General features: G+C 38.9%; 1 protein-coding gene and 1 pseudogene across 1 annotated transcript; both read right to left on the minus strand.

The window, feature by feature from the left end:
• Positions 1–535, minus strand: part of LOC107714659 (uncharacterized) — a 3151-nt pseudogene extending 2616 nt beyond the window's left edge.
• Positions 536–3336: 2801 nt separating this feature from the next.
• On the minus strand, positions 3337–8699 carry LOC107714669 (uncharacterized). Its single transcript, XM_016520598.1, has 8 exons — positions 8627–8699; positions 7072–7401; positions 6673–6993; positions 5406–5458; positions 4164–4293; positions 3977–4024; positions 3836–3890; positions 3337–3403 (listed from the first exon to the last, which is right to left on the minus strand). The coding sequence occupies exons 1-8, from the start codon at positions 8697–8699 to the stop codon at positions 3337–3339; spliced, it is 1077 nt and encodes a 358-aa protein (XP_016376084.1).
• Between the last annotated feature and the right edge of the window lie 8691 nt (positions 8700–17390).

Here is a 17390-nt window from a genome sequence, read left to right on the forward strand (position 1 = left end):
TTTTTTTTTTTTTACAGTTGTGCTGTGTAGTACATGAATGAATAAAAATGTGCCAATGTATACATTGGTTGTGTCTTTTGTGTTCATGTGAAAAGGTTTTTGAGGGGGAGAACCACAAGCAACACAACTTACCAGTTTTGGATATATTGTTATGAATTTATTGCACCAGTGTGTAATACTATGTTGTAGTGTGTGTGTTTTTGAAAGCTTGTGTATGATGTCTGAGGGAAAAGTTTGGTTTTTCAGCAAGAGTGAATGGTTTTGAGTGTAGAGCTTCATTTTGACCTGAAAATAGGATGTTTGGGGAATTGGGTGAGACGTTATGGATTTGTGTTTACTGTTTTGAGAATACGAGGCATAGTTTCAAGAAATGTGTTTAAGTAATCGAGAAAAACTGTAATATGCATAACTCTTGTTTGTATGGTGGTTAAATGAATTTGACTTCATATAAAAGACACGTACCTTTACATTCTAATAAAGCTGCTATTAGAAGATACAGGAGTTGGAAATGTGAAAGCTGAAAACACTTCATCATATACAGACGCTCACTGCAGGACAGCTGAACTCTATATGAGCACAGGCCACATCACTTCACTTTCACAGAGTTATATCAGTTACTCTGAATTTAATGCGGAAGTAAGAAATATGGGCTAATTATGTGTGAATATAGATACGTTCAGTGTGCTTTTGTATGTGATGAGGAGTTTTCAGACGTCATATTTGCAACTTATAAATCTTATAATAGCACATGTAGGCTATTAAAAAGCTGCTGTTAGATTTAGAGGATGGAAATGCAATATGAAGACTAAAAACACTCCATCAAATAGTTTTGTGTACCTCACTGCAGAACAACTGAATATGAGCACAGCCCACAAGACCTTTTACCTGAACACAGTTGTTTTTGAAGAGCTGAAGTAGATTATTAAAATAATCTAATAGTGCAAATCGTTTATTCAACATATTTAAAGAAATAAACTGTCTCTGTAAACACCTATTGAAAGCTATGGAAGCCCATTTCCGCCACGTAAGAAAAAAATGAATGCCTTAAAAAGTCAAAATTATGACATACTTAAGTCATAATTACGAGATTAAAAAGTCAAAATTATGAGATAAAAAGTCGAAATTATGACTTATAAAGTCGAAATTATGAGATAGGCCTAAAAAGTCGAAATTATGACTTAAGTCATAATTATGAGATAAAAGTCGAAATTATGACTTTACAATTCGAAAATTGACTTGATGACTTTATAAACACATTGGTCACAGGAAAGTGGTCTATAATGATAAACGGGACATTCTGAAATGAGTTAATTTGGCTTAAAACAGTTTGGAGGACCAAGTTCAACACACACCTTTTTAATAAAGCATATACCATTATTTACAGACAAGCAGAATATAGCCCAGAATATGAACGCAACGCGCTGAGCACGTTAACAAGCAGAATCACTGAGAATAAGAGGAATGGCAAGAACAGAAAAAAGCAAAGAGGTACACTTACAGCCACACAGTCTTAGATGAAATCAATATCTCACCAGAGGATGATTAAACAACTGCAAAAACAGAATTACCATATTCACTTATTGCAAACAAGTTTGACTTTATTTCTTTCATATGGTACATGTACAAAGGTTGCTGAAGTCTGTTACCATTATGGTGAATAGTGTTCATTTTCATTGGGCACTTGGCCATTGACAAACTGCTTAACTGCTTATGATTACACTTCTATTAGGCTTTTTTTTTTTTGGTTTTCATATCTCTAAATGTTTTTGTTATGCAATGTACACAAGCTCTTTTTAACTGATTTTAACTGATTCTGTGTATAGATCTCATGAAACAGGAGACAATTCCTTTGATGCTTTGAAAAGTTTTACTAGTTCACCAGTGACACTGATTAATAATGTAATCATAACAAAAGCAATTAAAATTTTCAGTACTACTTTCAGCAGAGGGAGCAAAATAAATTACATAGTTATCATATAATTCAATAAATCATGTTTTAAACATATGTTTTTCCTTTGCATAATTTATGTGTAAAATAGAGAAATATGCAAGAAAAAACTATGTTTGTCCCCAAAACACTACTTGCATACAGACAGCTGGCCTAGTAGGCCTACTGACACTCAACCCTGCAAGACCATGCTGGTGAACCAGCATCACCAGCTCCATTTTGCCTGAGAACAGCATGGATATGCTGGTCCACCAGCTAGACCAGCACTATACCAGCACAAACCAGCCTGGACCAGCACTAACCAGCAATATACCAGCATAAACCAGCACTATATCAGCATAAACCAGCCTGGACCAGCAGGATACCAGCTCTAACCAGCATAAACCAGCCTGGACCAGCTTGGAATCCATGCTGGTTTATGCTGGATTTTTCAGCAGGGCCTTCATCCACCTGCCTCTTCAGAGCCTTCACACGCTGATGAGAGGATAGACAGCACAGATTTCTTCTCTCTGCAAAAACACATACAGCTATGTGCTTGAACCTCAGGGTGTCCTGAAGTGTGTCGGGAGTTGTCTTATACTCTAAGATTGGTCAGGTACTGTGTTTTAATGTGAAATGTTGCAAGGCTCAATGATAATGATTTGCCAAGGGTCAATGCTGCCTCATTTCTGTTTACATTTGTTGATCTTGTAGATTTTATATTAAGCCTTGCAAACTTGTTAATGTTGAAAACATTGTCAGAACGACTGTACGCATCAGTTGGATAAAATGAGTTGAAAATTATAAACAAATCAGTAATGTTTGCATTGTTGCCACTGTTTTCCAGAAAGGGTATTTTTATCCACTTTATTTTTAACATAAGAGTAACTGGATATGGCCATTATTACCTTGAATGTGTGAGACTTACGGTGTCATTTGCATAAGTTATTTCAGCTGTACTATAACAGTCCATTATGCTGCTTGATGCTGCAAAATATTATTTAGCATGTTATTTTAATTCATGACAGCCATAGCCCAGGGATGTTACAGAAGTTATATAATAAAGGGAATAACTTACATCTGTTAAACTGTGGATAGCAATAAAAAATATTATTAAAGAATATTAAAATTACTATCCCTCCACTGAAAGTTCATACCACCAAAACTTTTAATCTTCATAGAAGAGTAAAGAAATCATAAAAAATACATTTATATGAATTGTGAAATGAAATGAGTTTAGTAAAGTCTGTTTATAGCAGTCCCTTTACAGCAAGGTCCTCTAGCTGTTCACTATAAATTTGTATAAAATTATATTTAAGTTTAAATTGTTTTATTTGGTAAAATGATAGCTAGAAAAAAAGTCATACACACATAAAAAAAAAAAGAAAACAATACAACAATCATTTATTTCACAGAATTCTATTGTCGTAAATGTTGTCTGGATTACATGCAGGAGCTTCTGTTTGTTCACACCAGCTGTTGGGAGATAAAGTTCAAAAATGAATTTGGTGGAAAAAAGTAAATAGTTTGAATCGTGCACATTTGCAGATGTATACATACTGTACTTATATATAATGCTTGCCCATGCTATTAAGTAAGATGATACATTCTACAAAACTCTTAAAAATTGCAGTGGAAGCTACATACATATAGCATATATTGTTATAGTTTATACAATTATGCCAGTCAAGAAATGCACACTGGAGAGGAAGTGCAGTATTACATTTGGCATGTTTCACTTTTGTTGTGAATGTGTTTATATGAACTTTGAAGTTTTCAGTAACACATGTAAATTAGTCCAAACCAATATGATGTGACTTTATCCTAGCTTAATTGTTAACATATTTGTATGTAGTTCAGGACAGATATAAAAATGAATGATTTAACTACTGCATCGCAGTAACTTACAGGTGGTCATGGTTTGTGTTATGTTGAACTAAAGAATGCAAAGGCACATCCAACACTGCAAGAAAACAACTTTTATTAAATACACTTGATCAAGCATATTACACATATTTTGTATAAGGATTTACCATGAATATCACTTACCTCCTGAAATTTCAGAATAATACACGGAAGACTGACAGTTCAAATCAACTACAAGACACAAAAATAAGTACTTTACCATCTGATCAATTTACCATCATAACAAAGTTACAGTATTACAGTTTCTTCAATTAATCATCATGATGGCTTTCACGTCTCATTGCAACACACTCAGAAGTTGTGGACTTACTTTGGCTGTCGATTTTGCGTCTTCGTTTTTTGAAATACAGAATGACACAGATGGTCAGTGATATGAGGACACACAGAGACACTACTGTGGTCATCATTACTACTGTCGAATTAGTTATCGCTGTTTCACTCTCGTAATTGTTGTTGTCTTCTGTCTGACCAACCGTACTGTCCTCTGGGGTTGGATCATCTGTGATCATTAGAGAAAAGATAAATGAACATCATCATCTGAGCCAGTCTGATTAAGTAATTTTTTTATCATGCACATGAATTCTGGTATTTGTCTTGTGAATAGTGAAATAGTGGAAAGTGTTTTAAATTTCAAGTGTTTTCATTTTTTCAAGTTGTTATTTTGCAGCCTTATGCTTACTCTCAGGCCATCCAAGATATAAATGAGTGTATTTCTTCATTGCAACAGATTTGGAGAAATTTAGCATTACATGACTTGCTCATCAGTTGCTGTCAGAATGAGAGCCCAAACAGCTGAACATTTTGAATACATTTCTCCAAATCTGTTCAGGTGCAGAAACAAACTCGCATAGGCTACATCTTGGATGGCCTAAGGGTAAGTGCATTTTCTACAGTTTTATATTTCTGGATGAACTATTCCTGTAACTCAGTACTTAGTCGAAGCATCTTCTGCAGCAATTACAGCCTTAAAGGGAACCTATTATGCCCCTTTTTACAATATGTAATATAAGTCTCAGGGTGTTCCCAGAATGTGTCTGTGAAGTTTAAACTCAAAATACCCCATTTATTATATCATTTTGAAAATTCCTATTTTGAGTGGAAGCAGAAACATGCTGTTTTCGTGCATGTCTCATTAAATGCAAATGAGCTGCTGCACCCCGCCCCCTTTTCCAGAATAGAGCTGTGCCTTTATAGCTCACTCAGGGAGAGGTCTCTGCTAATATGGCAGTGTCAGTCAACAGTCATGGGCGGGGTTTGTAAAATGTGACGTCACATTTTATGGATTCTGTGAACGGCTTGTGAGACACTGCTTATGATTTGTGGGGATTTAAAAAAAAAGTGGCGGCCCCGATTTGATGTGACAGGTTTGCACTCCTGGATTTGGGGATTTTCTGCCAATCTTCTCTGCAGATCCTTTTTGGCCATGTCAGGTTGGAGGGGGACTACAGCGGACAGCCCTTTTCAGGTCACTCCAGAGATATTTGCTTGGGTCCAAGTCCAGTCTCTCACTGGGCCACACAAGGATATTCATGAAGTTTTGCATTGCCTTTGCTGTGTGCTTGAATGTCCTGTTGGAAGGTGAAACTGTGGCCCAGTCTGAGGTCTCTGATCCAGGTTTTCATTAAGAATCATTTATCATCTTTGTATTTTTGTTACATTTTTTGTTACATTTGTTACTTTTCTTCTACCCTGACTAGTTCACCAGTAGCCTGTTGCTTGAAAACGAGAAACTTGTTTCTTAAGAGTCCTTTAGCTGTTTTTCATGCGTCATACACTGAGGAGAAGCTTCTGTCTGGCCACTCTGCCAGAGAGCTCAGATCAGAGAAGTGTTGCAGTGATTTTCACACATGATCTGTGAACCCAACCAGAGTGACTGTCATGTCATCTTGGCCTTCTTCTTACCAAAGCTCTTCTCCCCCCATTTGCTCAGTTTGGCTGGGCTACCAGCTGTAGAAAGTGTCCTGGTTGTTCCAAACTTCTTCCATTTAAGAATTTATGGAGGCTGCAGTTTTGGAAGCCTATAATGCAGCAGATCTGTGTTTTAACACAATTGTGTTTCTGCTCTGATATGCATATTCAACTGTTAGACCTTATATAGACAGGTGTGTGTTTTTCTAAATCATATCCATATAATTTAATTTGTCATAGATGTATAGAATTATCTCAAAGATGATCCAGAGAAATGGCATTAATCTAAGCTTAACTTCAAATTTATTTATTTATTTTTTATTTTTTTGCAAAGTTATAACAAGTCAGGGTTGTTTTGCTTTGACATGATATGTTATGAAGTGTAGACTGATGTGGGGAAAAATCATTTAAAAGCATTTAATTAAAAAAGGTCTGAATACTTACTACTGAATAGGGTCTGCATCCACTGTATAATCAAAAAAAAATTTTTTTACAGTACTAAATGTATCTAAAATATATTTAGACAGTAATACAAATGTTAACTCAAGCTTCTTTAAACATTCACACATTCATGCTATTGTATAACCAAACAGGTATTAAAACCCAATGGTTCTCAAAGTACTTTTTGGTTGTGCATTGGCATTCAGTGCCGCTTTCTAATATAACTTCTCTAACCACAGGCTATAATCACCACAACATGACTTAATTTTAATCTAAACCTTAACCTAAGCATCTTTACTTATATGTTTCAACATATTTACTGGATTACCATACCCAAAACATAATTTTAACTAACCCATCACCACAGGTCACATTTTAATAGCAAAACTTAATCTTTCAAATTAATCAATGTCTGTCAGAGAGTCTGCATTGAGGCTTTATAGGGTTAGAAATACTGCATTCCAACGCACCTTTCAGCAGCAGCTTCACTTCATAGCAGGTTTTTTCATTCACTCTGCACTGATACCACAATTCATCCGTGTGGACTGCTTCTCTTATAAGCAGAGATCCGTTTGCTAGTTTTCTCGCTCTCTCATACAGAGGCTTCAGGAGTTTCTCTGTGCTGCTTGAGGGCTTGTTTGGTGACCGATACTGAGATATATCTGTTGATTGATGACCAGTAATGACTTTCCAAGTGACTTGTTCAGTTCTGTTTTGTAGAGGATGTTCAGAGCATGACAGCAACACCGATGAGCCTGGTGTTGGATGGACAGAGTCCAAAGTTTTACACTCTGAAATCAAAGAAACATACTACATTACAATGGGTTACCTGGGGATTATTTGCTTGTTTCAGAAATTTGCATTCTTACCTTTGACCCTCAGGTTAAATCGAGTTGAATGAAGGCAGTCCTGATCCTTGTAGACCTGACAGTCATAAAAGCCATCATCAGATAATCTGATGTCTTTCAGATGAAGTGTAACATTTCCATCCTCTTTCCTCACAGACCATCTCTGGTGCTCTGATGCTGGAGAGATGTCTGGATATATCAGGATGTCTTTATCTTGGTTTTTCTTGTGTAGTTTGACTGTTAGAGACTCCAGCAGGTGGGTTGTGGTTAGGCAATAAATAGACATGCTGTCACCCTGAACACAGTTTATGTTTAACTGATGAACCTGCTTGCAGCGTCTCTGTGTCACCACTGAAAGGAAATAAAGAGCAAAATGAGACATAAACCACTGAGAGAACAGAGACGTGAAAACCACCACATCGCTTACAGTACCAAACAGCATTTACTTTTTATTACGAGTACTTGTAACTCTACTTTTTTAACTGGTTCTACTTCTACATGCATCAATACATTTTAGTGAAAGGCTACAGAGGATAAAAATAAATGTTGCAATTATCTCTCTTTTTTTGTCTATATTCACTAGTTTGTAAATTCGTGTAGTAAGTTGTGTTCAGCAGTGTTTAGTAAAGCCATGGGTAAAGTGGGTAACTTGTCAGACTTCCAAAAAGGGCAAATCATGAGTGTCTGTAACATTCAAAGAAAAGAAAAGTGGTCGAAAAGTGAAAGTGAATGATAGAGACCGTCAAACACTAAGAAGGACTGTCTAAACAACACAGAACTACTGCAGCAAAGGGACAGAAAACCTCAGGATTCACATTTGAGGACATGTTTCCCCAAAATCTACCCACAGAGAACTTCATAAAGAAAAAATCCATGAAAGAGCGGAAACTGCTAAAACTTTAATCACAGACACTGATGCTAAAATGGGGAAAAGATGGTGTCATAATCATAAGTCCTGGACAGTTGGAGAACCAAGATGAACTTCATCATCTGCCCCGTCAGACAAATCACCTGACTAGAATATCAAACCACTGTGGATAGTTTTGAAGAGAGGTGTGAGAAGATGATTCTCTGAAGCTACTGACAGATGTTTTGATAGACGACGTTTGACTGCGGAGACTAGTCCAAAGTTGTATAAACCTGTTTGAAGAAGGTTGGAGGCTGAATTAAAGGCAAAGCGTTGTTAAACCGCTTAGTAAAGAAATACTGCCTATTTCCCATCATTTTGTCTAGCTCTAACATATATACATTTTCTACAGATGTATTGTCTATACTTCCTGTGAACCAAAGAAACCAGTGATGTTGTCAGTGTAATAATATTTAATTAGTTGAGTAATGCAGTTTAACCTTTGCACATCAATGTTTATTAAAACAGCCCAGTAACATTTTCTTACTTTAAAAATGCATATATTTTTATACCAAAAAAAAAAAAAAAAAAGGTTAACAGCAACTTCCAAATTGCAAGTCCACTACAAACATATGAATGACAACATTTGACATGCCACATTTACACACCTGTAGTACATTATTTTGTGTGGTGGTTAAATGAATTTTACTTCATATAAAATACACTTACCTTTGCATTCTGATAAACATGCTATTAGAAGATACAGGAGTTGGAAATGTGAAAGCTTAAAACTCCTCATCATATCCAGATGCTCACTGCAGGACAGCTGAACTCTATATGAGCACAGGCCACATCACTTCACTTTCACAAAGTTCTTTTCAGCTACTCCAAATTTAATGCGGAAGTAGGAAAGTATGGTCTACTCTTGTGCTCATTTAGAGGCCTTATATTTGAAAGCAGCTATTACAATTTTTAGAAGATGGAAATATAACGACTAAAAACTGCCCAATTACAAAGACATTTCGAGTAGCTCACTGCAAAACATCTGAATATGAGCACAGGCCACAATACCTTTTACATTCACACAGTTGTTTTTGAAGTGCCAAAATAGGAAATGTGATCTATGTAAAATGTGAAAGACGCACAATGATAATATATTCAACATACTTAAAAAGATATAAACTTGGCCAGAATGTATTAAAATGTTTGGTGTTTAGTACTGTTGCTGTCACTGCTGCTGTCAGTATTGCCATTTGTATAAGAACAAATACAATTTGAAGGTCCAGAATCCAACACTCAGTCTGTACCATATGTCTATGACACACATCAGCTACAGTACTCTCTACTGTACTCTACTCTCTCTCTCTCTCTATGCTAAATGGATTTTTGGAGAAATGTTCTCCTCTGTGTTCATTTCTTCTTCTAGAACTGATAGATGAATAAAGCCATGTCTGAAATCTATTTGACTCACTGAAAATTAAAATGTCAGGTGTTTTCAAGTGCGTGAAAAGCTGTCGTCCTGTTTTATAGATGATTTAACCTTAGATTATACATCTGATTTATAATTATGGTGATGTGGTGTAGCAGTTAAAGCTCAAAAGTGGAAACCAGAAGACTGCAGTTTCTATTATCAATTTTAAATCAGGACTGAAGTTACTGTGTGTTCAGAAATTAAGCCTCAATGAAGAGGAATGCCAGATTCCTCTCTCGGTCTTCAGCAGGAACTGGTCTGTAGGTTGCTCTCGGTGAGGATGGAGGTTATGCTGGAATGATCGTACAATCCATCATCATCATCATCATCATCATCATCATCAGAGCTGAGCACTGAAGACTCCAGAGCTGACTGTTGGGCCTGCTGGCTCTTCCTCCTGTCTTGTGGGAAAAAAAGCAATACAATAAAAGTGATACAGACAGTAGTGTCTAAGAAAAAAAAAAAAATGTTTAAGACTTTAAATCGTATGTATTTATTTTTTTACTATTATTTGGAAGAGCCATGGCACACTAGGGCACCTCGAAGCAAACTTAAGTGGGCTGCGGGATGAAATAATTGTAATTAATATATTATTAATATAATAATATGAATAATACTATTACAGTTTTTTTACAATCTCATAAGACACTTTTTTGCAAAACACAACACACCATTCTCTATGTAACACACAAAAATCTTACAGGAAGTATCTTGATTTCCTTTTTCAAAAACAATCAAAATGCTACACTAATCCATCAGTCCCTCACACTAACCCCTCACATGTGCAAACACTCATTACTTTACTTAAAGGCATAGTAAGGGATTTCTGGTAGCCAATGTTTATATTTGAAATCACCAAAACAATCACGCCCCGACCCCAAAAGGGTCTTGCCCCTATTTTGATAGCTCCGCCCCACACATACACCTTTCTGTCGCTCGGCTCGGCTAATGTCCGTCCCATGCACTGAACGCGCTCTCCTCCACATCATGAGTAGACACGCCCCTTATTGCTGATTGGCTACAAGTTTGTTTCGCGATTCGGCCCGAATCAGTTTTTAAAGCGTTTTTGAAAAATCACTTACTATGCCTTTAACACCAACCGATCATGGCTTTAGAATAGGCCTATAAATACACATCTACTCAACTACACATGCTTGATGTATTTCTTTTCTTTCGTAATGTGTAATATTGTATTCACAACCACAAATGCTTACAGTAAAAAAAGTTTGGTTTTTATCTTGCTTTCGTGTTTACCGTGAATTTTTCATAATCTCTGCCAATTCTTCCACCCTAATGTGGCCGTCTTGCTATTGTAAACAAGATTCTCTTCCACTCTTATTTTGGTGTTCGTTTGAACTTTCAAACTGATTATGGTGGCCACAGAGAATCTGTTCAAATTAGGTTGAACTCTTTGTGCTGCCTCTGTCATTCCATGAACAAGAACATGGTCTATCACAGTAGCTCTGATTTCATCTATAATGACTGTACTTGGTCTTACTATTCCTCATCCTCCTCTTCATCCACCTCGTATACACACTCTTCCTCTCAGATTGATGGATACACCCATGCCATCTGTGCACTTTGTACTTACTTATATTTTGTATATTCATGTATTTAGAAACAAGTGTGAGCAATTTTGAATTATTGTGTGTAAACAATGACAACCGTGTTGCATTTGTGCTTAACTTTTTCTTTCTTGTGTTTAGGGTTTTGCATGACAAGTTCATCACAGTGCAAACTGTGTCTTAGTGAGTGAGAATGTTTAGAGTTTTGCTTGTTTAAGGTTTTGCAGAAATAATTATTTATTTGACAAATTGGTTTAGGCTATTGAGAATTTGGTTTAGAGAATGGGGTTTAGTGTCTTGGCAAATGTGAAAAACGTCTATATGTTACGCATGTGGTTCCCCGAGGGAATGAGACGCTATGTCGAAACGCCTTCAGTGTGACCACGCTCTGAATCACATGTGTAATCAGTCCAATGGATGGGCGAGACATCACAGATGGGGTGACGTTGTTCAGCCACTTAGCATAAGCTTCTCCTGGCCGGAGGCCTCAGCCTCAGCGCACCGCGGAGGAAACATGTAACTAGTGGGTCTCTCCCGAAAGACCGACCACCGAGTGGTGTGTAGTAAGCAGCTAGGACCGCCATGGAAACCTTCAAGGTGGAGTGGGATAACCCTGCGGTAAACTGTACCTGCAAGAATTATTTAGTAAGATGGCGCCGACGCTGATGGCTGTCTCCGTGGCGTGCTCCGCAGTTGTTTTTATGTTTTTGTTAGTTTGTCCTGTCTTAAGTTATATCCCTGCAAACAGTTTCACCAGAGACGAATTGCTGGACATTCGGAAGTACACACTACCCGATATTTCACGGGTTTTTGATTATTCTGATGTTTTGCTGGACATTGTAGTCGGGGGAGCTGCGGCGCTGATCAACCGCTTCAGGACGCGCAGACGGGGGAAGAGAGCCGGCGCACTCGTGAAGCTCAGGCAGCGCGGATTCAGAACGCCGTTGCCAAGCATCCATCTGGCAAATCTCCGCTCTCTACCCAACAAAACGGACGAACTTCTTCTGCTCTCCCGGACAAATAAGGATTTTTCAAACTCTGCTGCTCTGTGTTTCACGGAAACCTGGCTGAAAGACGCCATTCCGGACAGCGCGTTGAGTCTCCCGGGCTTTCAGCTGTTTAGAGCAGATCGCGACGCAGAATCAACGGGGAAATCGCGCGGCGGCGGGACATGCTTTTACATCAATGAGAGGTGGTGTACAGACGTAACTGTGTTAAAGAAGATGTGCTGTTCAGATCTAGAAGTGCTCTTCATTAACTGTAAGCCATTCTACTTGCCGCGGGGAGTTTTGCTCGTACATTCTCGTCAGTATTTACATTCCTCCGCAAGCACACGTGAGCTCCGCTTTACAGAAACTCGCTGATAAGATCACAGACACAAAACAACAACACCCGGACTCTGTTTTAATCATTCTCGGGGACTTTAATAAAGCAAATCTCTCCCGTGAACTGCCAAAATACAGACAGCACATCACATGTCCCACCAGAGACAGTAATATATTGGATCACTGTTACACCACAATAAAGAATGCATATCACTCTGTTCCACGGGCAGCTTTGGGGCTCTCTGATCACTGTTTAGTTCATCTAATACCGACCTACAGGCAGAAACTGAAATCAGCTAAACCTGTATTAAGGACTGTAAAAAGATGGACTAATGAAGCAGAGCAGGATTTACAAGCTTGTTTTGACCTCACTGATTGGAGCGTCTTTGAAGCTGCTGCCACCGATCTGGACGAGCTCACAGAGACTGTAACATCTTATATCAGTTTCTGTGAAGACATGTGCATTCCTACCAGGACTCATTTAACTTACAACAATGACAAACCATGGTTCACTGCAAAACTCAGACAGCTCCGTCAGGCCAAAGAAGATGCTCACAGGAAGGGGAATAATGTCTTGTATAAACAGGCTAAATACACACTGGAAAAGGAGATCAGAGTGGCAAAGAGGAATTATTCTGAAAAAATAAGGACTCAGTTCACTTCCAGCGACTCGGCATCAGTGTGGAAAAGTCTAAAAGAAATCACCAACTACAAGACACCATCCCCCAGCACTGCGGAGAATCAACAACTGGCAGACGATCTGAACGAGTTCTACTGCAGGTTTGAAAAAACACCCCACACCCGCCCTGAACACCTCTCCACACAACCATTCACACCTCCAGCAACCCCCCTCTCCCCCACACCTGCAATTCAGATCAGTGAAGACGAGGTGCGCCAGGTCTTCCGGAAGCAGAAAAGGAAAAAAGCACCAGGCCCAGACTGTGTTACACCAGTCTGTCTGAAATCCTGTGCTGACCAGCTGGCCCCCATCTTCACACAGATCTTCAACAGATCACTGGAGCTGTGCGAAGTCCCTTCATGCTTCAAACGCTCCACCATCATCCCCGTCCCAAAGAAACCCAAAATTACGGGACTTAATGACTACAGACCTGTGGCTCTAACGTCTGTGGTCATGAAGTCTTTTGAAAAACTGGTGCTGGCCCACCTGAAGGACATCACTGGACCCTTGCTGGATCCTCTTCAGTTTGCCTACAGAGCAAACAGGTCTGTGGACGATGCAGTAAACATGGGACTGCATTATGTTCTGCAACATCTAGACAGACCAGGGACTTATGTGAGGATCCTGTTCGTGGACTTCAGCTCGGCCTTTAACACTATCATCCCAAACCTCCTCCTGCCCAAACTATCTCAGCTCTCCGTGCCCACCTCCGTCTGTCAGTGGATCAACAGCTTCCTGACAGACAGGCAGCAGCTAGTGAGGCTGGGAAAATACACATCCAGCACCCGTATAACCAGCACTGGAGCTCCTCAGGGTTGTGTTCTCTCCCCACTGCTCTTCTCCCTCTACACCAACGACTGCACGTCTAAAGACCCCTCTGTCAAGCTCCTGAAGTTTGCAGACGACACCACACTCATCGGCCTCATTCAGGACGGTGACGAGTCTGCTTACAGACAGGAGGTCGAGCAGCTGGCTGTCTGGTGCAGTCTCAACAACCTGGAGCTCAACACACTCAAAACTGTGGAGATGACCGTGGACTTCAGGAGAAACCCCCCTGCACTCCCCCCACTCACCATCATGGACAGCACTGTGACTGCAGTGGAGTCATTCAGGTTCCTGGGCACCACAATCTCTCAGGACCTGAAGTGGGACACTCACATAGACTCCATTGTTAAAAAGACCCAGCAGAGGTTGTACTTCCTTCGCCAGCTGAGGAAGTTCAACCTGCCACAGGAGCTGCTGAAACAGTTCTACTCCACCATCATAGAATCCATCCTCTGCACTTCAATAACTGTCTGGTTCAGCTCAGCTACCAAATCTGACCTCAGAAGACTACAGAGGGTAGTCCGGACTGCTGAGCGAATCATTGGTACAACCCTCCCTTCTCTCCAAGAACTGTACTCATCCAGAGTGAGCAAAAGGGCTGGCAAAATCACTCTGGACCCCTCACATCCAGCACACTCCCTCTTTGAACTGTTGCCATCTGGTCGACGCTACAGAGCACTGAGCACCAGAACGACCAGACACAGGAACAGTTTCTTCCCTCAGGCAATCCATCTCATGAACACTTAACAATAACTGTGGAACACACACTATTTATTCACTCATACACTTATTTATCTAACACACATACTCAGACTACACCTCAAATTTGCACATAATATACAGTACCTGTACATACAAAAACTGTCTATTGTAATATACCTGCACATACAACTGTCAATTTATATATTTTTATTCCTTATTTACTTGTTCTATTTTTTATTATCTGTGTTTTTTGTTCTGTCACTGTCATTCTGTTACACTGTGGAAGCTTCTGTCACGAAAACAAATTCCTCGTATGTGTAAACATACCTGGCAATAAAGCTCATTCTGATTCTGATTCTGATTCTGATGTGGGAGTGTGTGTGTGTGTGTGTTCATACACATGGGATGGCAGTGAATGTGTCAGGAATCAAGGGTTAATTCCAGCCTCAGGTTCAGTAAGTGTTTTGACGTATCTAGGCTAACACTAATGGCTCCTGCGTGCTTTCAGAGCTGACGGTGGAAATCACAGCTCTGGGGACGACGCTGAGTGTGATGACACACACACACACACACTGGTTCATTGAAACAAACTGTCAGAGAGAACCAGTTCATGGAAGAGAATTGGACTACCATAACTAAAAAGCAAACCATTCCGCAAAGGGCCAATGAGGTTTCAGCTTCTACTCTATAAGTTTCTATTCTTTCCTTTTCTCCTTATATGGCACTAAATGCCTCATTTCATATTTATGCAGTATATAAATTTGTATATTAAACATTAGACAATAAAACATTTTAAAAAATGAATCAAACAGTATGTTGTTTGTAATGAATGCCGCTGTAATTTATTTCATTTTATTTTAAGTCTACTTATATTTTTCATTCTTGTTTTGTTCTGGATACAACAGTACAACATTTAAAGGATTTGTTTTGGAGTAAGGGGATCTAAAATACATATTTATAATGTTTGTAAACATTTAATCTACTGGTATTTTACATGATTTTTGAATGTAATAATAAAATAAAATTGATATGTGATTTATCTGTTTTTTATTTTATTTTTTATTTTTTTCTTTCTCTCTCAACTTAAGTTTGACCGGGTGCGACATACTTAGGTGCGACTTAAACTCTGGAAAATAAGGTAAATTATAATAATTGTGCTGTATTATTAAAAAGTGCATATTTACAGATGGGGACCATTTGTACATCGTTACTCCCACCCTGTAACTCTGGATTTAATCACAGTTATTATTATTAGGTGGACCTATAGCCTATAAGGGGTCCCTGGCCTGAAAATTTTGAGAACCCCTGTGTTAGATGAGGCAGACATCCAAAATGATCAGAGGTGGGCGGTCTTCAGGACAGATTTGAGAAGGACTGCAAAGGGCCTCAGTGAACTTACATGTACGTTTTACTGTCGCCCTCTAATGGAAGATATAAATGATGCAGATCAGTTTACTTGGAGAACATGAAACCTGTTTGAGCTCTCAGTATCAGACAGTGTAACTGCACTAGGTGGCGCTCTTTCAGTGTGATTAATGTGATGTTCAGTCAGTGGTGATGGTGGGAGGAGCCAGTAAAGCTGCTCATTACTGATAAAGAGCTGAATAAAGAGGAAGTAACTAAAGCAGACAGATGTAGAGACAGAGAGATTCACACAGAGATCATTCAGCATAAAGAAGACTGAACTCAACTCACAATGAAGATCCTCCTCATCTTCCTCACTTTCTACCTGATCTCAGGTCAGAGCTTTTCTCTTTCATCACTGCAGTAATGATGCTGTTTTCTGTTCATCAGCTTTCTGATCACAGTATCAATCTGATTGACAGCTGCAGTGAGATGCTTTAGCGTCACGGGATATTCTGGAGCAAGTCTTCTGGTTGATTCTGGGAAACATTGGTCCAGTGACTCTGCTAAATATATGGTTAAACATGACCCATGGAGAACCATAATAGATTACAAGAAACACAGTGAATGGACTAGTGAAGGAAGATTCATTCTTTTCTGCAACAAATATGGAAAACTCATGATATTCATCAGAGAACTGAACCAACAGGACGCTGGGAAATACAGAATTAGGGTTATGAGCAAATGGTATATAGATATAACTTTGAATGTGAAAAAAGGTAAGCAATTCAAGTGTGTAATGCAACTTCTCATTTTAAAGGTACATCATTGTAAAGTATATTTCTTTATTATTTGAATGACAGATTCATGCTGTGTGGTGTCAAAGAAAGTGGTGGTAAAGAGTGGAGAAACTGCCACCTTCAGCTGTGAATATTCACAGAATCATATTAATGATGCAAAAGTCATATTCAAAGAACGACAAAACTCCATTGACACATGGAATGAGGAAGAAAGATTCAGTATTTCTGATGACAAACATAAACACATCTTCAGTGTGAGAATCACTGCTGTGACACCAGATGATGGAGGAGTTTATTTATGTGGAGTTTGGATCAACAGACAATCATACAGTTACTCCATTATTATTACTGTTCATCTACATATTATTAGTAAGTAGAACAAACACTTAAGTCATATTGGGTATACATTTTTCTACAATCTGTGTTTGTAGCAGATTTGATTGTGATATTTGTGATTGACAGAAAAAGTGGGCGTTTTTAAAGCAGGCATGTCCAATCGAGCTCCACTATCTTACAGAGTTTAGCTCCAATAATTAAACCCACCTGAACCAGCCAATCAAGGTCCTTCAGGATTTCTAGAAACTTCCAGATAAGTGTGTTGGAGCAGTTTGGAGCTAAACCTTTGGAAGCAGGATTGGACGCCCTGGTTTAGAGATAATGAGCTGAAGGTTCAGAGTCTCAGTTTAATATGGCTATGAAGAATTAACGGTCTTTATTCAGGAAACCCACAGACCACACGAGACTCAGCAGAGCGACGAAGCCGAACCTGTACAGTTCTGCAG

This window comes from Sinocyclocheilus rhinocerous, unplaced genomic scaffold (genome assembly GCF_001515625.1).
Source record: "Sinocyclocheilus rhinocerous isolate Xijiao unplaced genomic scaffold, SAMN03320098_v1.1 scaffold2194, whole genome shotgun sequence".
NCBI classification, from domain to species: Eukaryota; Metazoa; Chordata; class Actinopteri; order Cypriniformes; family Cyprinidae; genus Sinocyclocheilus; species Sinocyclocheilus rhinocerous.